The sequence below is a fragment of the Phyllobates terribilis genome, unplaced genomic scaffold (genome assembly GCF_046119375.1).
Source record: "Phyllobates terribilis strain yellow unplaced genomic scaffold, ASM4611937v1 Scaffold_3__8_contigs__length_932513732, whole genome shotgun sequence".
Lineage (NCBI taxonomy): Eukaryota > Metazoa > Chordata > Amphibia > Anura > Dendrobatidae > Phyllobates > Phyllobates terribilis.
This window is the reverse complement of record NW_027362763.1, coordinates 102,875,343-102,898,796: the sequence shown is the minus strand read 5'-3', so window position 1 is coordinate 102,898,796 and position 23,454 is coordinate 102,875,343. Positions and strand designations below refer to the sequence as shown.

At 44.3% G+C, this 23,454-nt stretch overlaps 1 protein-coding gene and 1 non-coding gene across 5 annotated transcripts in view; one reads left to right on the top strand and one right to left on the bottom strand.

Moving 5' to 3' along the window:
- The window catches only part of LOC141258878 (protein eva-1 homolog C-like), a 723,187-nt gene that overhangs the window by 283,811 nt on the left and 415,922 nt on the right, over positions 1-23,454 (bottom strand). For all 4 annotated transcript variants that reach the window (XM_073674091.1, XM_073674092.1, XM_073674093.1 and 1 more), the window contains exon 3: positions 7,415-7,538. In XM_073674091.1, coding sequence (XP_073530192.1) covers positions 7,415-7,538 — 124 coding nt within the window. The remainder of the gene's footprint in view (positions 1-7,414; positions 7,539-23,454) is intronic.
- Positions 9,651-9,736, top strand: TRNAR-UCU (transfer RNA arginine (anticodon UCU)). Its single transcript is given in 2 exon segments — positions 9,651-9,687; positions 9,701-9,736. It is a non-coding gene; the product is annotated as a tRNA-Arg (tRNA).

The window sequence follows — 23,454 nt, the reverse complement described above, 5'->3', positions numbered from 1 at the left end:
CTTTCAACCACACAGACTTCAGCTTGTCTGGAGCTGCAGCATCCTGTCACACTCACTGCTTCCCACTGACTGACTTCCTGAACTCCACCCCCTAATCTCTATCTCTATCTCTATCTCTATCTCTATATCTGACAGGGCTCCATCTAGTGGACATGGGTGGAGGTGTCTGCATGTATTGAGGCCACTGGGGAGAAGCCATCTGTGCAACACCAAGGAGTTCTGTGACAACTTGCAACCGCAGGGCGTCACACAAGTTGTCACTCAGCTTTCCCAAAACCGTTAATTCAAAATCCATAAGGCTGTAAGTAATGTCCCACTGGTTTTGGTCACTCAGCTTTCCCAAGAAACTCACATTTGTCGGCTTCTACATTTCTGGTTCCCATAGAGTTACATGACTAGACATATTTGCTTTTTAGAGCTCTGAGAAAGCTGGGTCACAACGCATAATTCTTAAATCAGTACTTAAAGTTTTAATATTGGTTTCTTAAGTTATTAATGACCCTAATATAATGTAACAGGAGATGACAAGAATAGAGGATTCCACCTATGTTTATATATTTTTTAGGAAAGCTGGGTGACCAATGTGATCAAAAACCTACCTAACAACATCTGTAAAATGTATATTTCTGAAGAAACTATTGAAAAAAATAAAAGTTTCTCATTTTCCGGTAATACACCCCTTGCTCTTCCATGGCTGTATAACCTGCTGAATTTGCTGTCCAGGAGCCTAGGAAAGCTGGGTGACAACCCACGTAACAGCTATAGTGGTGGTTGTCATCCTGATTGAATTGACAAATATTGATTTAGTTACATCCAAGTCTAATCGGGAGCCTATATAAAAGTTTCGCAATGGCCCTAGTGTCCGAGGGGGCCCAGAAGTCCCTCTACCAGATCAGACCCCAGTATGGCACAAAAGGCCTCCCCCGGGTTGTCTGAGCTTCATGTTACACCTTAGTCTATCCAGCCGTTTTGGGGGGGTGGGGGGAGGCCGATGGTCTTAAGGCTATGTTCACACACTAAGGACTTGCAGCAGAAATTTCTGCACCAAATTCACATCTCTTTGCAGGAAAAACATGTGAGTGACACTAATGCATTTTTACTGACATTTTTTCCCGTTCATCAGGACTGGTGAAAAAATAGTTTTTTCTAAAAAGTAGTATAGGGGACTTTGAAGAGTTCTGGTTTATAGAGGAAAAAAGCAACAAAAATGTGCTGTGTGCCCAAAAAACTATTTCCCTGTATTTAATTTCTAAAACTTGGTAGGTATCAACAAATATAATACAAAATATAATACAGTGCCTACAAGTAGTATTCAACCCCCTGCAGATTTAGCTGGTTGACACATGCGGAATTAACTTGGCATTGTGACATTTGTACTGTAGATCAGCCTGGAAGTGGGAAATGCACTGCAGCAAATTTTTTTGTTTGTTTGTTTTGTTTTTAAAACGTTAAAAGTTAATTCAGAGTGTCATTTATTATTCAACCCCTCAAACCACAAGAATTCTGTTTGGTCCCCCTAAAGTATTAAGAAGTAGTTCAGGCACCAAGAATAATGAGCTTCACATGTGTGGATTAAAGATCTTTTGCCAGCCTTTTCTGACTATTTAAGACCCTCCCCAAACTTGTGAACAGCACTCAGACATGGTCAACATGGGAAAGACAAAGGAGCATTCCAAGGCCATCAGAGACAAGATCGTGGAGGGTCACAAAGCTGGCAAGGGGTACAAAACCCTTTCCAAGGAGTTGGGCCTACCTGTCTCCACTGTTGGGAGCATCATCCGTAACCAGGGGAGGAGTCCTGAGGAGATAATTTGCATATTCCCACTGCATTTTGGGGTAAGTGAAGAGTCTCCGCGAGCTCAAAGAACACTGGATTTTGGCTGTTGGAGCTGAAAAGAGGACATCGGTAAACCAGGGGAGGAGTCCTGAGGAGATAATTTGCATATTCCCACTGCATTTTGGGGTAAGTGAAGAGTCTCCGCGAGCTCAAAGAACACTGGAGTTTGGCTGTTGGAGCTGAAAAGAGGACATCGGTAGCTTTTTTTTTAAGCTTTTTTCACTGTTTTCAGAACATTAACAATAAGCACATGGAAGAGTCCAGGAGCCATTTGGTGAGCTGCATATCCTGCTACATGTTCACAGACTTGCCAGTGGAAAAGCCAAACTTCACATGCCAGAAATGCAAGCTTGTGTCCCTGTTGGAGGAAAAGTTGCGAAATCTAGAAGAGAGGTTAACTACCTTGAAAATCATTAAGGAAGGTGAAGAGTTCTTAGACAGAGCAGAATTATCTCTTCATGATTCAGAAAGAGAAGAAATTCGAACTGCACCTGACGAAACAGAGGAATGGAAGCATGTGACCCACAGAAGCAGGAGGATCGAGAGGCAGTCAGCACCCATACTGCTCAGGAACCAGTACCAGGCTCTCACGCAGGAGAACCATGAAGAAATACAGCAAAATAAGACTTTGCCAGCAATGAATAACCTTGTAAGCCCTCAGAATCCTCCTGGATGGAGAAAGAAGAATGTTGTGAAGAAAAAACGGAGAGTGGTGGTCATGGGGGATTCCCTGTTAAGAGGAACAGAGGCCGCTATCTGCAGACCAGACATAACCTCAAGAGAAATGTGCTGTCTTCCAGGAGCAAAAATTAAAGATGTGTCTGACAGGATATCAAGACTCTTCAGACCTACAGATCACTACCCATTCCTGCTAATACATGTGGGGACAAATGACACCGCAAGAAAGGACCTGGAAACCATCTGCAGTGACTTTGAAGACTTAGGCAAGAAAGTGAAAGAATTGGGAGCGCAGGTGGTCTTCTCATCCATCCTCCCAGTGGATGGCCATGGAACAATGAGGTGGAATAAGATTCTACAGGTGAACAACTGGCTACGTCGATGGTGCCGTCAACAAGGATTTGGATTTCTGGATCACGGAATGAATTACCTATACGATGGACTACTTGCTAGAGATGGGGTGCACCTTACGAAGACTGGAAAACATGTATTTGGAAGTCGCCTTGCTACACTCATCAGAAGAGCTTTAAACTAGAACAATGTGGGAAGGGAAGCAAAAGGCCAGAAAAAGCCATACAGCTGACAAATACTATTGAGATCTCTGCTACTGGAAGTGGAAAAGAAGAACAAAGACAAAAAAATCTAAATAATAAAAATATGGGAGGAAGAGAAACCAATCACAAACTAAAATGTTTTTATACAAATGCACAAAGCATGGGCAACAAACAAGGAGAATTGGAACTACTAATGCAGGAAAAAGAATATGATGTCATTGGAATCACTGAAACTTGGTGGGACGATACACATGATTGGAATAAAAGGCTAAAAGAATACAACTTATTTGCAAGAAACAGACTTGATAAACGAGGAGGAGGTGTCGCATTGTATGTTAGAAAAGCGTATATCTGCACAGAGATTGAAGCTTCAGAGACTGGGAGTTCTGTGGAAACTGTTTGGGTAAGAATACAAGGAGAGAACAACGGAAAGGACACCATTGTAGGCATTTACTACAGGCCACCTGGGCAAGCTGAAGATATGGATGAACTCTTTATGTATCAAATGACCAAGTTCTCCAAAAAATATGACGTAGTGGTCATGGGAGATTTCAACTATCCAGACATTTGTTGGGAATCTCTCTCAAGTAAAACTAACAGGTCAAGCAAATTCTTATCCTCTCTTGCGGACAACTTTATCTTCCAAAAGGTAGGGGAGAAAACAATGGGATCTGCTACTTTGGATCTAATCCTTATAAACAGGGAGGAAATGGTTGAGGAGGTAAAGGTGGCTGGGACCCTAGGAGGCAGCGATCATGCTATTATAGAATTTTGGATAACTAGAGGAGGAAGACATGTGAAGACTCAAACTTCAAGGTTAGATTTTAGAAAGGCAGATTTTAAGAGACTCAGAAAGAGAATAGGAGGGATCCAATGGCTGGATGTCCTTAAGGACAAAAATGTCCAGGAAGGATGGGAAATTTTTAAAAATGAGATTCTCAAAGCACAATCGTTAACAATCCCGAAAAGTAGGAAGAATGGGAAGCATTTAAGGAAACCAGGATGGATGAACACAGAGCTTAAACACATGCTAAAAAGAAAGAAAGAAATGTTTATTAAATGGAAAGAGGGAGGCATATCTAAAGAAGATTATAATGCAGTCTGCAGATCCTGCAGGGCACGTATCAGGTTAGCTAAAGCTGACAATGAATTAAGGCTTGCAAGAGATGTCAAAAGCAATAAAAAAGGATTTTGGGGGTATGTCAAAAGTAAAAAGAAAAGTCAAAGATGCTATAGGATTTTTACAGGATGAAAATGGAGAAATGGTAAGAGAGGATGTTGAGAAGGCCGAACTTTTTAATTCCTATTTTGCATCTGTTTTCTCTCAGAAAGAAAATGTAACATCAACTGATCTTCACTGTCCTTTTAAAGGAATAGAGGAATCCAAGTTATCTGTAAACAGAAAGATTGTGAGGGAATATTTAGCCAACATAAATGAGTTCAAGTCTCTAGGTCCAGATGAATTACACCCCAGAGTACTGAAGGAGATCGTAGAAGAAATTTTAGAACCACTCTCCATAATCTTTGAAAATTCTTGGAGAACAGGAGAAGTCCCAGAAGACTGGAGAAGAGCAAATGTTGTTCCTATCTTCAAAAGGGGAAGAAGGTGGACCCAGGGAACTATAGGCCGGTGAGTCTGACTTCTATACCAGGAAAGATATTTGAACAAATTATTAAACATGTATGTAAGTACATGGATAAGAATGAAGTGATTAACCAGAGTCAGCATGGGTTTGTAACTAACAAGTCATGTCAGACTAACTTAATTTCCTTCTATGACAGAATCACTGACTGCGTGGATCAGGGAAATGCTGTAGATATAGTATATCTTGACTTCAGCAAAGCATTTGACAAAGTATCTCACACCATCCTTATTGAAAAAATGACCAAGTATGCAATGGACCAGGCAACTGTTAGGTGGATTCATAACTGGCTTAGTGATCGGACTCAAAGGGTGGTTGTAAATGGCTTCACATCCAGCTGGATGAATGTCTCAAGTGGGGTACCACAGGGCTCCGTCCTGGGACCTGTATTGTTCAACATCTTTATCAATGATTTAGATGAAGGAATTGAGGGTAAACTGATTAAATTTGCTGATGACACAAAGCTAGGAGGGATAGCTAATACTAGAGAAGAGAGAGGATTCAAAAAGACCTAAATAAACTGGAGCAGTGGGCAGCAACCAACAGAATGGTTTTTAACAGGGAAAAATGCAAAGTACTACATCTGGGCAATAAAAATGAAAAAAGCATATACAGAATGGGAGGAATAAAGCTAAGCAACAGTACATGTGAAAAAGACTTAGGTATACTAATAGATCATAGACTGAACATGAGTCACCAGTGTGATGCAGCAGCAAAAAAGGCAAATACAATTCTGGGATGTATTAACAGAAGCATACAGTCTAGATCACGTGAAGTCATTATCGGTCTTTACTCCTCTTTGGTCAGACCTCATCTGGAATACTGTGTACAGTTTTGGGCACCACATTTTAAAAAAGACATGGACAAATTGGAGCAAGTTCAGAGAAGAGCGACCAGAATGGTGACTGGTCTGCAAACCATGTCCTATGAGGAACGGTTGCAGGATTTGGGAATGTTTAGCTTGCAAAAAAGAAGACTGAGAGGAGACTTAATAGCTGTCTACAAATATGTCAAGGGCTGTCACATTGTAGAAGGATCATCTTTATTCTCATTTGCACAAGGAAAGACTAGAAGCAATGGGATGAAACTAAATGGGAGGAGACACAGATTAGATATTAGAAAAAACTTTTTGACAGTTAGGGTGATTAATGAGTGGAACAGGCTGCCACGAGAGGTGGTGAGTTCCCCTTCAATGGACGTCTTCAAACAGAGGCTGGACAGACATCTGTCTGAGATGATTTAGTGAATCCTGCTTTGAGCAGGGGGTTGGACCAGATGAACCAGGAGGTCCCTTCCAACTCTACCATTCTATGAAGTGAAAGGCTTATGGAACTACTGTTAGCCTTCCACAGCCAGGACAGCCTTTGAAAGTGTCCTCCCGTGCCGAGGCCAGGCTTGTCCGAAGAGTCAAGGCTAACCCAAGGACAACAAGGAAGGAGCTCCGGGAAGATCTCATGGCAGTGGGGACATTGTTTCAGTCAATACCATAAGTAACGTACTCCACCACAATGGTCTCCGTTCCAGACGAGCCAGTAAGGTACCTTTACTTTCAAAGCGTCATGTCAAGGCTCGTCTACAGTTTGCTCATGATCACTTGGAGGACTCAGACAGACTGGTTCAAGGTTCTATGGTCTGATGAGACCAAGATCGAGATCTTTGGTGCCAACCACACACGTGACGTTTGGAGACTGGATGGCACTGCATACGACCACAAGAATACCATCCCTACAATCAAGCATGGTGGTGGCAGCATCATGCTGTGGGGCTGTTTCTCTGCCAAGGGGCCTGGCCATCTGGTCCGCATCCATGGGAAGATGGCTAGCACGGCCTACCTGGAGATTTTGGCCAAGAACCTCGGCTCCTCCATCAAGGATCTTAAGATGGGTCGTAATTTCATCTTCCAACAAGACAACGACCCAAAGCACACAGCCAAGAAAACCAAGGCCTGGTTCAAGAGGGAAAAAGTCAAGGTGTTGGAGTGGCCTAGTCAGTCTCCTGACCTTAACCCAATTGAAAACTTGTGGAAGGAGCTCAAGAATAAAGTCCACATGAGACACCCAAAGAACCTAGATAACTTGGAGAAGATCTGCATGGAGGAGTGGGCCAAGATAACTCCACAGACCTGTGCCGGCCTGATCAGGTCTTATAAAAGACGATTATTAGCTGTAATTGCAAACAAGGGTTATTCCACAAAATATTAAACATAGGGGTTGTATAATAATTGACCCACACTTTTATGTTTAAAATTTAATAAAATTCAACTGAGCAACATAACTTTTTGGTTTGTAAGATTTATGCTTCTGTTCATTTAACCTACTCTCGTTTGCAGTTTGAAGGCTCTAACTTATTTCCATCTTATCAAACCAGCTAAATCTGCAGGGGGTTGAATACTACTTGTAGGCACTGTATATAAAAAAAAATAAGTGTCATTCTGGACAAGCAGGCGGAGCATGAAAATAAAAACACCAATGAGAGAGTTGTGTCCCGCCCCTCAGGGCCTGCATTAGCAGAACAGAAGGCATCTTGGTAGTCTTTGCAGCATTCTTTTAAGACCCCTTCATTTAAAACCCTGTCCATGCCCAGACTCCCATCACCGGACTTTATTACACGGCCCGGGGTCATGCAGGGTTCCCAAGACAATGAAAGAAACTGATCTAATGAGAAGTGTAAACTCTACCAGACTCGGAGATTCCTTTACTTACTTGGTCGGCATTTGTACCACACAACCAAATACTTGCTGGTTCCCGGACACGGATCCAATCCGAACAGACGGCTATTGACAAGCAGCTGGCAGCTCCTCCGGTCCTGGCACTCGTCCAGCACTTTCTGCACCAGAACACAACAAAAAAAAAAATTACCTCTCTATTATATGGAAATCATATGGCGGTAATAAGATGTGGAGATGATGCTATACATAGGAGTCGTTACTACATTGTTACAAGTTGTAAAATATTCAACTTTAAGAAAATTGTAATATTTTTCAAAAAGATTTATAAAATTTGGTTTGTAAATCCCATTGCTCACATGTAATCTTCACCTTTAAAAGAGGAACTCATCATTAGGGGTTTTAATTGTTAGAACCAACATTACAGCACTATACGTGATGGCAGCATTATAATAAAGTGTTTGAAGGTCTGATCTGACGTTTCTACATTTTATAAGATTTGTCAGATAAATCTCAAGTAGCCCAGATTTTTAGATTAGAGTCCCCATAAGGCACAAAAGTAAATGTATAACTAAAGAGAAAGGATGTTTGGAATAAAAAAAACATTTTATTAAGTAAATCAAAAAATAAACTACACAGCAAGAACAAAAAACATACACAGGCGACAAAGAAAATTGGTGAGTGAGCTAATCATAGAGAATTGATTAAGTACGTACATACATAGGTATACCAAAAACAAATCACCATAAAGTAGAATTCACAATAAAGCAAGAGAACACATGTTGGTTCACCTAGATTGCTAAAGCCTATCTACAGGGCCTCAAGTATCGCAGCTGTTCATAATGTATCACAATTGCAGGTGAACCCCCTTTTATAAAGGAATAATGTATTTATTATCTGTTATGTATTCTACATGAGGGGTATACACAAACTATCAATAATACCCAAATGTAGTCAGCTCACCCATCAAAAGACCCCACGTGTTTCACAACAGCTTCATCAGGGGTCTCATGGTCTTCAAAGAAGATTCACCTGCAATTGTGATGCATTACCAACAGCTGCTATCACCTTGAGTCTTTTGGACGACGTGGTGAGCTAATGGGATCTCTCAGGATTAATCTCCCCAATATGTTCTCCTATCCTGACCCGTAGCAGTCTTTGTACTTGCACCTGCCCTATGAATCATGTAGGGAAAATAGATGTTCTGCTCTCGACGTTCTGCAATTTGCAAAATCTTTAAAAATTTATAAAACCCTTCCTGCAGCACACTGGAAAAAATTTTAGATTGATTAATGCAACGACAAACTATAAAAGATTCACATTTCAAAAAGTACCAGCCACCTTAGGGTCAAGCCATGTTCCTATTGGTTTGTCATCAATGTACCGCCCCCACAATTGAATATGGGCCTTGTTCTGAAAAACCACCATCTTCCCACAAGCTCAGGAGCAGGTTAACATATGTGGGGGGTGCAAGGGCACCCCATCGCTGTGCCCCTGAGCTGGTGGTAAAATTTGGGATTAAAAATAAATTATGTCCCAAAACAAATTGTAGTAGGTCCACAAGGAATCTGTTGTGGATATATTAAAGAGAGTTCCTCTAATACTGAGATGATATTCTATAGCCCAAATACCTTTGGTAGGCAGAATACTGCTATAAAATGACAATGGATTGGATCCAGAAACATTTTTGGCTTCAAATGCATACCTTTTATCTTGGTGAGTAAGTCAGCAGTGTCCCTGATGTAGGAGGGTAATGGTACCACGTGGGGGCTGAAAATCTGGTCTAGATATACGCTTAAATTCAGACACAGGGCATCTATACCAGAGACAATAGGGCGTCCCTTTAGTGGGTCAAAGCCCTTGTGCATTTAAGGCAAGGATGGAATAGGACGTCATCATCATGGGATGCTTCAGATAGGATTACTTAATAGGAGCCTCTGACTTCAGCACGCCTCCTCAAGATTGAGAAGGATTACTTAATAGGAGCCTCTGACTTCAGCACGCCTCCTCAAGATTGAGAAGGAGATACACTTGGAGACCCCCGCTCCTCTATATTTTAACTGTTTTCTGGTTTAGAAAACTCTTTAATAGTTTGGAGGAAAAACTTGAATAGTTTGGTTCCCCTTTTCACAGCGAGTGATGAGGATTAGTAACAGTGAAGAACTCTCTCCCGAGTACATGACACCATGGTTTCACTTTCAGCCTCTGCTATATCAGCGTCACGAGCGTGTGGTGCAGCAGAGATCACAGCCCATGACAGGCAGGCACCAGATGGCTCTGTGGCGCAATGGATAGCGCATTGGACTTCTAGTGAGAAGAGGATATTCAAAGGTTGTGGGTTCGAGTCCCACCAGAGTCGTGGTTTTGCAAAACGTACATTTTTTTTTTGCCTTTAAAAGACTTTAAAAAATATCCAAGCAGAATTAAATGTAATTCAATTAATATGGAATTACATTTTCTCGGGTTTACAGCTTTCATTATGTATTGCCAGCATTTATGAATATTTTATAGCTGATTTTTTTATTCATGTGACTAGTCATTCTTCTTGGAATATATCCCCATCGATAAAGACATTAAACATACTAATTATAGCGTATTTTAATATATACACATTATGTAATATAGAGGTGTATATATTGTGTGTACAATATATATTATAAACATTAATGTATAGGTGTGTGATCACTATAGAGACATATCCAACACATATACAAAACACACACATCTCCATCCATGGACAGATGTTTTGAAAATTCTTTCCAGGATGGAGTATGAGCACCATGTGCAGAAATCCCTGCACTTAAAGCTTCGGCTGCTATTAGTGATGTTATTAATCATTGTCTAAGGAATGTAGTGCCGCTGAATGTACATTAGCAAATCATCAAGATCCACTGCTGGCAGCTCTTTTGTAATCGCCTTCCAACATCTCCTATCGAGCACATCTGGGGTGTCCAATCATTTAAGAAAAAATACAAAAACAAAAAAAAACTATGTATAGTATTATTTGTATACACCGGAAATTAAATCCACACACACACACACACACACACGTCATGGAAGGGAACGACTTCATGACCAATGAAGTATAAATACGTTATATCATTCATGCGATCACCGTGACTAAACGCACTATGGTTGCATGAAGGTGCCTGCTATTTCTGACAGCAGGGTACCAGGACTTGTAAGGGAGGTGGTGCCAAAGCAACTACAAATGCTGTGATTGGCTGTTCAATTCTGTAACAGCATCGATCATAGGCTGGAGCCTAGCAATGCCAAAGTCGCCAGGTCACGCAGTGATTGGTGCGATCAGATGACTATTAGAGCATACAGACACTTTGACCACCGTATGATCGTTCTGCACTTCTTCATTCTAGCTTCGGATGTGAGCAGAGCGGTCATCGTGCTGTTCTATCACACTGTGCTAAGCCTTGCGGTGCCACAGAATTTTTGAAGCCCGTGCCATCACTGCTAGTGTTGCTGCTGTTCTAGAAAGAAGGCATTACTGATCCCTGATCTCTTAGATTTGCCCCAATCCCTCCTCTCCCCAACCCCCTCCTTCTGCCTCCGAGCGCTGATCAGTACCTGATAGCTATTCAGTACTTGAATGCCTGATTTTTGGCAGGTTTTCTTTTTAGTTTGTGTGTCCTGCAGCCACCGAGCGCTGATCAGTGTCATTAATCACTGATCGACACCCTTGCTCGCTTTTAGCAAGGATCTTGTTTTTTTGCGCCACATACATGCGTGCATCCTACAGCCGTTGAGTGCTGTAGGACATGACTGACCTGCGGTTGTTTTTTTTGTATGAAAAGAGAAAAGAAACACTGATTAGTTGATAGGACTAAATTAGGGACAGTAAAAATATATTATAGTAATCGGCGTCCACTAGAGTACTTTTTGCTTAATATAAATCAGGGTTATTGTCAAATAATTAGAGCCCCTGCAACTTTTTTTTTTATACAGACATCCGTTTATAAAGCATTTCATTCTACCAAATTTTAACATCCATTATATTTTTACCTTTCTAGATGGTTTCCTTTTTTTTCTAAATAAAAAAAGTATTCAAACCACACAAAGTTTGTCACAGACACCGCATCCGTGAAACAAAGTCCCACTCATCAAAACCAGGTAATCAGCAGAGGAGGCATACGCTTTCCTTGCCTTTGACACTGATGGTGAGGGAGAGAATCCCACCTTACTTTATTTTTCCACCTCCTACTCTTACTAAAGTGATATAGAACCACCACACAGATGCCCCAGGACAGAAAATGAACCAGCGAATAACGTTAGTGAGCCCCTATGGACCTCCCAAAAATTATGAGCCACAGATTCCTGATTTTGTGACTCAATCAGGCATCCAATTTGAAAGTCTGAGGTCAGTGGTTTCAGTCTTTCACTGACAATTTTGTATGCACAATTTTTATCCCAAAATCCCATTTCATCATTTGCCAACTGGAGGTCTAGATGCCGTACAAATGATGTTTTGGGGCCTGGTCCATCACATAGGGTTAGTGAAGAAGCTAAAACTTCGGCAATATTGGAGTGTTGATGTTTTGTATAATGCTCTACTGTTCTGCATGGCTATGCCCCAAACATGCTTTGAGGCCATCCATAAATTTTTGCATTACAGAGATTGTGCACAATGTCCGTCCCCGAGATGACCCCAACTTTGACAGACTTTTCAAAGTTTAGCCGGTCATTGAGCACTTCAGCAACAAGTTTGTTGAGGTGTACATTCCCCAAAGGTACATGTGTGTGGATAAGTCTCAAACATTTCAAGGAGAGGCTCGAATTCTAGCAATTCCTGCCCAGTAAGAGGGTCAGGTACGAAATTAAGCTGTAAAAACTGTGCGAGTACCTCAGGGTACACCTACCCACAAGTTTAGGTTTTATGAAGGGAAAGCCACTCGGAATGAACCCCCTTACTGTCCCTCTGTCCTGGGAGTGAGTGGAAATATTGTGTGGGATTTGGTGCACCCAATGCTGGTTTAAGGTTATCACCTTTATGTAGATAACTTTTATACCTGCATTCCTCTCTTCAAGTCCTTCTCTGGGCGAGCTACCGCAGCATGTGGTAATGTCCGCAGAAATGAGAGGTCTCCCTAAGACACTAATTGGGCAACTGCTCAGAAAGGTTGAGAGCAGAGCCCAATGTAGCGACCATTTGCTGGTGATCAAGTACAAGGACAAGAGGGATGTCCTTTTCTTGATTACCTTACATGCTGATGACAGCAACCCAACCACTGTATGAGGTTCTTCTACACAGGTCCACAAACCAGACTGTGTACTGGGGTACAACAACATGGGGGTATGTTTCTGTGCAAGTTCTACAGCCCTTCAGTGCCAGGAGAAAAGCCAAGGTGTGGTACAAGAACCTGGCCGTGCACATCGTACTGATTGCAAGCCAGACTACCTCCTGGAACTAAAAGTATGACGTAGCAGTCATCAAGGCCCTAATATTTGGCTGTCCGGAAGGAGCGAGCCCCAGTACTTCCAGAACTAAAGGTGATAGTGTTATACTAGGGCAATATCTCCTCAGTGAGGTCCCTCAAACAAAGAAAGGAAGGTTGCAAAAGAGGTGTTGAGTATGTTACAGAAGGGGGATACGCAAGGACACCACTTTACAATGCGACACCTGCCCCAAGAAACTTGGTTTGTGTATTAAAGACCATTTAAGAGTCTACTCCTCATCCATGGACTAAAAAAAAAAAAAAAAAAAAAAAATTCTGACATCCACAACTAACATACAGTGCCTACAAGTAGTATTCAACCCCCTGCAGATTTTGCTGGTTGACACATGCGGAATTAACTTGGCATTGTGACATTTGTACTGTAGATCAGCCTGGAAGTGGGAAATGCACTGCAGCAAATTTTTTTTTTTTTTTTTTTTTGTTTTTTTTGTTTTTTAAAACGTTAAAAGTTAATTCAGAGTGTCATTTATTATTCAACCCCTCAAACCACAAGAATTCTGTTTGGTCCCCCAAAAGTATTAAGAAGTAGTTCAGGCACCAAGAATAATGAGCTTCACATGTGTGGATTAAAGATCTTTTTTGCCAGCCTTTTCTGACTATTTAAGACCCTCCCCAAACTTGTGAACAGCACTCAGACATGGTCAACATGGGAAAGACAAAGGAGCATTCCAGGGCCATCAGAGACAAGATCGTGGAGGGTCTCAAGGTTGGCAAGGGGTACAAAACCCTTTCCAAGGAGTTGGGCCTACCCGTCTCCACTGTTGGGAGCATCATCCGTAAGTGGAAGGCTTATGGAACTACTGTTAGCCTTCCACGGCCTGGACAGCCTTTGAAAGTGTCCTCCCGTGCCGAGGCCAGGCTTGTCCGAAGAGTCAAGGCTAACCCAAGGACAACAAGGAAGGAGCTCCGGGAAGATCTCATGGCAGTGGGGACATTGGTTTCAGTCAATACCATAAGTAACGTACTCCACCGCAATGGTCTCCGTTCCAGACGAGCCTGTATGGTACCTTTACTTTCAAAGCGTCATGTCAAGGCTCATCTACAGTTTGCTCATGATCACTTGGAGGACTCAGACAGACTGGTTCAAGGTTCTATGGTCTGATGAGACCAAGATCGAGATCTTTGGTGCCAACCACACACGTGACGTTTGGAGACTGGATGGCACTGCATACGACCACAAGAATACCATCCCTACAATCAAGCATGGTGGTGGCAGCATCATGCTGTGGGGCTGTTTCTCTGCCAAGGGGCCTGGCCATCTGGTCTGCATCCATGGGAAGATGGATAGCACGGCCTACCTGGAGATTTTGGCCAAGAACCTCCGCTCCTCCATCAAGGATCTTAAGATGGGTCGTAATTTCATCTTCCAACAAGACAACGACCCAAAGCACACAGCCAAGAAAACCAAGGCCTGGTTCAAGAGGGAAAAAATCAAGGTGTTGGAGTGGCCTAGTCAGTCTCCTGACCTTAACCCAATTGAAAACTTGTGGAAGGAGCTCAAGAATAAAGTCCACATGAGACACCCAAAGAACCTAGATAACTTGGAGAAGATCTGCATGGAGGAGTGGGCCAAGATAACTCCACAGACCTGTGCCGGCCTGATCAGGTCTTATGAAAGACGATTATTAGCTGTAATTGCAAACAAGGGTTATTCCACAAAATATTAAACATGGGGGTTGTATAATAATTGACCCACACTTTTATGTTTAAAATGTAATAAAATTCAACTGAGCAACATAACTTTTTGGTTTGTAAGATTTATGCTTCTGTTCATAAAACCTACTCTCGTTTGCAGTTTGAAGGCTCTAACTTATTTGCATCTTATCAAACCAGCTAAATCTGCAGGGGGTTGAATACTACTTGTAGGCACTGTATGCCAAACTGATGCACTCTACACTACTCACGCAAGCCAACCTGACGTACACTACATAACTCACGTATGCCACCACATTATGAAAATCACTGGAAATCCCCCACAAGTGACCCTATAGTGGAATTTATCTACTGTTTAGGCACATGAGGGGCTCTCCAAATGCAACATTTTGCCCGCAGACCATTCCATCAAAGTCTGCGTTCCAAACGACACCACTTCCTTTGAGCGCTGCACCCAAATAGTTTCCCCCCCACGTATGGGGTATCTGCGTACTCCGAAATTGCACATCAAATGTTGGGGTCCATTTTCTCCTGTTACCCTTGTGAAAAAGAAATTTGAGGCTAGATTCGTTTTTTGATAAAAAAAAAAAAATTTTTTCTCATTGTTGTCTTCCATATTGCATTAATTCCTGTGAAGCACCTGAAGGGTTAAACTTCTTGAATGTGGTTTTGAGCACCTTGAGGGGTAAAGTTTTTAGAATGGTGTCTCTTTTGGGTATTTCCCATCATATAGGCCCCATAAATTCACTTCAAATGTGATGTGGGCCCAAAAAAAAAAAAAAAAATAAGTTTTGTAGGAAAAATGAGAAATTGCTGGTCAACTTTTAATACTTTCAACTTCCTAACAAAAAAAAAAAAATGATGTTTCATAAATTGTCTACTTTACATCAGCACATGTGGGAAATGTTATTTATTAACTATTTTGTGTAACAACTGGTTCAAGGGCATAAAAATGAAAAGTTGAAAATATCGGAAACGATGAAGATATTTAAAAATTTTGCCATTTTCACAAATAAATACAAGTTGTAGCGAACAAGTTTGACCACTATCATGAAGTACAATATGTCGAAAAAAATCTCACAAATCAGTGGGATCCGTTGAATGGTTCCAGAGTCATTACCTAAGGCTATGTGCCCACGATGCAGAAATGAAGCAGAAAATTTCTGCATCTCCCTTGCCAGATAAAACGCATGCCGATTGTGCATGCGTTTTTCCTGCAGAATACACGCGTATTCACATGCGTATTTGTGAAGTCCAGCTGTGCTTGGCATCACAGACCCAGAAGGGTGTATTGAAGGATTCCTCCACAAGAGGCCCCCATAACCATTCACACATCTCCACCTTCCACCTCAGACCACCAGAGGGAGCTCCTTAGGGAGATTTATAAGGGAAGGTGGGGCCAGGCAGCTGTTAATCTAGTCTAGACTGGAGTCTGTCTAAGTCTGTATGAGGCTGGATTAGCAGTGAGTCCAGTGCAGTCTGAGACGTGTTACCTCAGAGGACAAAAGCCTGTTCCAGCTCCTGCATTCTACCCTGCAGTGGAGCTTATCCGGATCAAGACTCGGTGTAGCTCAGTGAGGTGAGCTGTAGGTGTGCCGGCGCCATAAGATCGGTGAAGTGCGGCACGCTGCCGTTAGTGTGAGTAGCCTATTGAGGGTCCGAGTAGGCCGCAGGCGAAGGAGTAGAGAGTAAGTACATAAGGGGCAGAGGAGCTTAACTAGCTCACCCCAGAAGGAGAATCAGGTACCGGACACTGGGTCCGAAACTTGCCGGGATCTCCACGACCCAGTAAGAGAAACCGGAATCCCTGGAGAACTACAGGTCCCAGGATCGCTAAAGTGCTGATACGTACCAGAGCCAGGAGACACATAGGCCCCGTAGGTCGGGAGCGTGCACTCCAAGAGAAGGCCCTACCACAAGGTCAGCCAGCGCAGGACAGAGACAAAGTTAGGCCTAGCTCCAGGCAGGTCAGAAACTTACTACGCAGAAGCCAGAACCAGGAGGCCCAAAACCTGCTCATTGGGGAGGATCCGGACATGCACCCTTCACCCTACAGTGCTCCGGGGAGTGCCTGAAATTCCACCAGTAAAAGGTACTGAAGTGACTATTGTGTCCGTCCCTGTTCTTGTTCTGGCCTGGCGGAGTCTTTCTGTCCAGCATCTGACTCGCCCCCTGGGCCGTGGGGCACTCGGATCCAGGCAATAGGGAAACGATGGGAGTAGTAGTGGCAACCCGGTTCCGTGGCTCAGGGTGGTCAGGCCAGTGGTAGTCTGCTACGTGCTGTTGGTATGTTAGACTGCGCCACCCGTGGATTGCGGTTATTAGGAATCACCGCTGCATGCAGACCGCTGGGGCTGATGAGGTGTGCAGCTAAGGTAGCGTGACTCCCCACGGGAAGAGTGCGGCCCCAGGGCAGTATAATGGATGGTGGGAGTGATGGTGGTGAGTCCCAGTACTGGTAGTGCTGGAGGCGCGAAGGAGCACACAGACAACAGGTTGCAGTCTAGGGTCTTTACTTGAACAGGTAAACTGACCCACAAACAGTCCCGGCTAGGAGGGGACCTGGATGTCTGAGAGCAACGGGGAAATTGGCCCTGGTCAGGGTGAGGGTGTAGGCCTACCGTGCTTTCTGCGCTCCTTCTGGCTATCTCCTCCTTATAGGGTAACAGCCCACGTTTCCGAGCTCTCCGGTAAATTAAGTCCGTTATCTGCCAAGACAGGCTCTCTTCATCTCTTGTCTCTGGCTTGTGCCTCTCCTCCTGCCACACTTCCTCTTAGGTGCAATGCAACTTTCTGTCCCTGCTCTGCTCCGGGACACGTCTCAGTGCTGAGACAGGTCATCCAGTTCTCTCTAACCCTGCCCCCAGTACCAGCTTTTATAGGGGCAGCCAGCTCCCCCTACTTGCCTGAGACAGGAGGCATTGCATGCTAATGTTCCCCTGACCAGGGAACCTCCCCCTTGCTCTCAGACACAGCTTTAATATACTTGTGGCATCCAGGCCAGGGTGAGACACATTCCCGTTGCTATACTGCCCTGAGGCCCAGCTCTACCTGTGGAGAGCTATACCATCAAGCTGCCTTATCAGCCTCAGTGGACTGCGCAGCGCTGGTGATCCTCACCAGAAACCACAGGTGGCGTCACGAACTCTGTTATAAACTTAACCAAAAACACCAACCCTTTTAAAAGAGAGGCCCAGAGTACGGGCCTGGGAGCCGACCACCGCGACATCCCTAAAGGCCCGGGTCTCGAGTCATCCCCATTCCCCTGGGCTAGTCATATTCACATGCGTATTCATATGCGTTCACGCATGCGGACTACAAGCACTTTCCAGGCGATAGCATCACTTGGAAAGTGCTTGACAACTTGGTCACACTATATAGATCCATGCAAACAGCATGGATTTATATAGTGTGACTGTAAAAAATAAAGCTATACTTACCGATCCCCCATCGCATGTGCTGCCACGTGTGTTGTCATGCTCCTTCCGGGTTGCCGGCATATCGTGAAACAGCCTGCGGTCACATGACCGCGACGTCATCTCAGGTCCTGGAAGATAAGAGCTGCCGGCAAGCAGAGAGAAGCTGCCGGACAGGTGAATATAAACTTTATTTTATTCTTTTTTTACAGGTACAATGGTACCCAGGTCTGGATGAGAGTCTTCTCTCCTCCAGAACTGGGTACCATCTGCACATTGAGACACATATAATCCACGTGTACAAATGTACAGACACGGATTATATGCGTCTCAATGCAAGTCAATGGCGGCAATTCCACTGCACTTCCGCAAAAATTAATGAACATGCTGCGGATTTATGAGCGCTGCAGAAACGCTGCGGAAAGATCCACAGCATGTGCATTGACATTGCGGAATGCCATTGGGGACCATGGGGTACGGATTAGCATGCATTTTTGATGCATTTCCGCAGCGGAAATGTAGCACCCTGAGGATTCGGCTGCTACAGGGGTATTGCACCTCAACCCAGAGGTGTGATATTCCACTCCCGGGTAAGGAAGGAGTGTGGAACTGAGCTCGGTAGGCTGCATGCACTACACACATCCCATTTCCGAGGAGCAGACCGACGGTACTCCCACTTAGAAATGTGCAGGTACGACCGAGTCTGTTCCTGGCTGGAGTGGGAGGGGGGTGGTACATCCCAAGTAGTGTAGGGGCAGATAGGGGGAGCAGCCTGGGTAAAGATAGGAGCTCATTGGGTGCTGGTCACCTGAGCTCACACATAGAGGGATATATAAGGTGGGCACCAACTAAGAACAGGGTCAGTTGCAGAGAGAAAGTCAGCGAGCTGAGGAGAAGAGAGACCCAGAGTGAGAGAGGAGAAAGAGAGACCCAGAGGGGGAAACAGAAGAAGAGGACTCTAAGAACCCAAATTAAATCCCCGGGTGAAGAGTTGGCACAGGGTACCGGAACCCAAGCTGGTGGGGGCAAAAACACACCCCAGCCAGAGACCGGAGGCCGTGGGCAGCGTTTGCCACGGCCACCCACCACATCCACCACGAAGGCATACCACGTGGAGGGTCAGGGAACCCAAGGCCAAGGGTCTCCCAACAGAAGGCCCGAGGGAGCTGGACCTGGGTGGATCAATAGTGGGGACGGCCAGAGAAAGGACAGAAGGAGAGCTCAGGGTCACGCTCCGGACTTATTTGGGGGTTGGCTGGATCCAGAACCTGGTGGACGCAGCACGGCTCGGGAGGTCACTCGAAGCTGGAGTGACCGGAACATCAGCAGTGAGTAAACATCCTAAACTGCATAACCCGACTCTGTCTCTGATTGCCGTCTACACTGCATCACCGCAACTCCCATCCTCTGCACCTGATCCCCCTGAGGCTATACCCCACCCGTTGGGGGTTATATCACCAAAGCTGCACCTACACCACCAGCCTCAGCGGACCCTGCTGCAGCGGCGGCCACAGTGACCGCAACACAACGGGTGGCGTAGTCGACATTAAGAACTTAGTAACATCTGTAGGACTGCCACATACAACTGAGTTTGACACCCTGGGCACGGACCGGGTCACAGCCACTCGGAAGACTACAACCCCCATCTGATCCGGCTCCGGATATTCCCCCTAAAGAATATGGCCCAGGGGGCGCGTCAGAAACGCATGAAAAACACATCGTGGGCACGCAGCCTAAAAGTGAGACAGTGGTCAGAATTGTACAATGTGGCCTAGTGAAAACAGACTCAATGGCGAAGGGATTAAAAGAAATAAGTTACTATAATGGTTATCCTTTTATTAAGGTCTCATTGATGCATTTTAAGAAAAAAAAAAAAGTTGGGTACTGGATCTGATTTTAACAGCTTTTGGTCCAAGTATAAAAGAAAAATTGGAGGACCCCTAAACCACTTATAGGTGGGGACAAGGTGCATGGTGGTATCAAGCAAAAGCTGAAAAGGGGCCTCATTTTTAGCTTTATTGCCCCCTAATTTCTATGTACACCACAAATTGTACTAGGATCGTATGAAGGTTTCCGAACTCAAGTTTGCACTTTCAAAAGTAAAGTAGTGAAACCCATGTATTGTCCTCCCTCCGGTTTTCTGGGAAGGAGCCTTGTGCTCACTGGCAGAGAGCAACTCAATATCAGACCACGAATACAATAGCGAGCGTCCATGGGGCGATTACAGCTCATTACCCAATAGGTGCTGGTGTTGTGGCCACTTAAATATTTGAGATGTGCAGCAATGTTATTCTCTCCATGCATTCTTACATCTTTTATACAATCACTGTGCGCATGCCATTATGTAAAGTAAGGGCAGATCAACAGTTTAGGCCTCGGGCAGTCTCCCAGGTTCCTTAGATGACCCATTGAAGTGAGAAAGTCAGCTCAGCATGCAGAAAATAAGCCCTAATTCAGCTTTATCAATGGAAAAACAAGTTTCAGAAACTGATGACAAACAATTTAAAAAAAAAAAAAAAAAAAAATGATACCACTTGTAAAAACAAAGTGAAAATTTGTATAAAGACCAGGGTCACAATTCGGACGAGTGTGTGGCACCCCAGGGGTCCTGTTGCCACAGTGGAATTGCCTCCCTCACAGGGGGTGATGCCATGCCTGGAAGTAAGGATGGGTCCCTTAATCAGGTATACCAGTGTGGCGCCCCTGAGGGTTCAGTCGCCACAGAGGTACTGCACTTCACCCAGAGGTGTGGTGTCTCCTTCTCTCAGGTAAGGAGGGAGTGCTGCCCGGAACCCCAACACCCACATTAAACACTACATTACTCCAGGCCGGCTGGAAGGGCAAGATGCACTGTGTTTCTGCTGAGCCCTGTCCCTGGCTGGAGTGGGGGGGAACCAAAGAGAGGGGGAACTAGTAGTGGGTGTGGGTGGAGGATGTAGAGTAGGGGAGCACCATTGTAGGAGGTATATAAAGGGAAGCCATATTAGGGTGGCAGGTCAGTCGATTAGTGAGTGAGGACAGTCAGTCAGGGAGCAGAGTCATTAGGAACTCTGCTCCACAAGTTGGGGACTAGTGATAGAGGCCCAGGAGAGCAGAGGAGAAAGGCTCCGTTCTATAGAAGGGATCCCAGGGGGTACGGCGAGTGCAGGACGGCACCCGTACGCCCCGAATCTGCCAGGTGTCAGAGGGATCAGGCCGCAAGAAGGGGACCGTCCCCTGGACCAGCCGTGTTACTCCAGGTCTCGGCTGGAAAAACCGGAGGCTTCTGCACTTCCATGGTGCAGTTGCCACAGTCTCATCCTAGTCACCGTGAGGGTCAAGTAGGTCCAGGAACTCCAGGTTGCCCAGAGGGACTTCAGAGCACCCAAACGGGGCTGTGTGTGGGAAGCGCAGGGCAGGAGGGAGAAGACCCAGCGCGGGAAGTCTGTCTAGTTAGGAACATAAAGAAAGTGGCGTTAAGTCAAGCGCTCCCGACACATCTGAGGAAGAGATGAACCCCTGGTCTGGTAGACGCAGTGCGACGCGGAGGTGGATACCCGTACAGTGTACCTGAGAACCCTGAATAAGAACTGAGTAAAACTCGGATGACTGCACTGTACTGCTTCCGTCAATTATTTCAGCTGCGCCATCCATCCCGCCTGCACTACAAGTGTGGCGCCCCTGAGGGTTCGGTCACCACAGAGGTATTGCATCTCAACCAGAGGTGTGGTATCTCACTCTCAGGTAAGGAAGGAGTATGGCTCAGGACCCTAACACTACATTCACTACACCACATTTCCGGGGGACAGGGCGAGAATGTGTGCGTTCATGGAGCAATCATAGATGTGTGGTGTTATATCACCTACAGGATCTGTCACTAACACTTGCTTTGAGGTACAACATGGTGGAACAATTTCCAAAAAAAGTCTTACAAAAACAATGGCTCCATTACAAGAGACGAAGGGGACATGCTGTTTAGGAGCCAAGTGCTGTCTTGTACGTTCACAAGTCATCAGTATTAATGTCAAGTGACCACTGGGAAGTGGATGCTATTATTTCCGGCCAGTACTACCTACATACTGTCTACAATATACATCAGTAGCTGCACAGGTGTCTGGTAGTTTGCAACAACCCATCAGTCTGGGGTCCAGGTAGCTTAGCGAATAGAAAATTTGGCCAGGGGTCCACAACCTTTTTACCTAGGGTCTCCTGTGTGTCTCATGATCATACATCAGAGCTTTACACAAATCTTAGGGGGTCTGGAAACCATAAGGTGTCACGAATTCCCCCAATTTAAAGTCCTAAAGGCATGTGGGCCTCTACAGCAATAATTCTGCATGTTACTCTCTATAAATAATTTGTGCATTACGCATTTATCAAGTGATAATACCCTCTGAAAGTCGTAATATCCTGAGTGTTCCCTTATAATCTAATATTCCCCCATTGCCCAAGTACCCCCATAACATGTAGGAAAAAAAGTTTAAAAACATTTTTAATCGACGACAAGCTTTTATTTTTTTCATGTTATGACTTTTTAATTGGTGGCATTTTGGGATGGAAACAATTTTACGCTTTTATTTTTCAGGATGAAAAAGAAGATTTTGGAAACTTAAAATCACGATCACATTCTTGCTTTGGTCATTACGGATATGGTGGTAGAAATTCTCTCTTTACAGAAAAAGTAAAAATTGGGGAAATAGAAACTAAAATGTTTTACATTTTTGACCCTGCAGTATTTCTACTCACATCTGCCTAAAACTTTTCTCGTCTCGTTCACTGTGTCACTGCGCCTTAAAGAAATCAAAAAGGGAGGTCACACCAAAATATTGCTCAAGGACCAAGGAGCCACATATAATCAGTGATTGGCCCTTAGAGTTTTTTTTTTTTTTTTTTTTTTTTAATATGGTTAAAGTTAAAATGTACTGAATGGACAATTCTATAAACCAGTTTTGAGGGTCTGGCCATGATCAGAATATGAGTAAGGAACCCCATGCAGACGTCTCCAGCTCCCTGGAAGCCAAACATTTACATCTAGAGGTGATGGGAAACGCCTGATTGTACTAATGAGACCAACAATAACCAGTGAGGGGCTAATGTGATGCTAATGGCTACAAATGAAGCCCCTCTGAGAACGTCCACATGTAATTCTAGAAGATGTAGATCTATGGTGGTCTCCACAGGTGATCTGTTCTGTGGGAAAGTCGTCTGGCACCGATCATTGATCAGAGACGGCTCCTAATTGTGAGCACATCTGTATTAGAGACAAGGCCAAATACTGTGAAGCCCCCATACACATTACATAAAGATCAGCTCAATGATCTGAGAGATATTAGAAATAAGAGAAAAGAGGAAGATCCAATTAGAAGAGCCGATAGATGAAGGATGGATAGATAAATACGAATGTAATTTTTCTCTTGGATTTGATTTTATATTGGTTTTTATCCCCTTCTCTGAAATCCCGGCACTTACAGCCTCGGCTGCCATCACCGAGGTTATTAAAGTTAGTCTGAGGAATGTGCTTGGGCAAATCATCAAGATCCGCTGCTGGCAGCTCCTGTGTA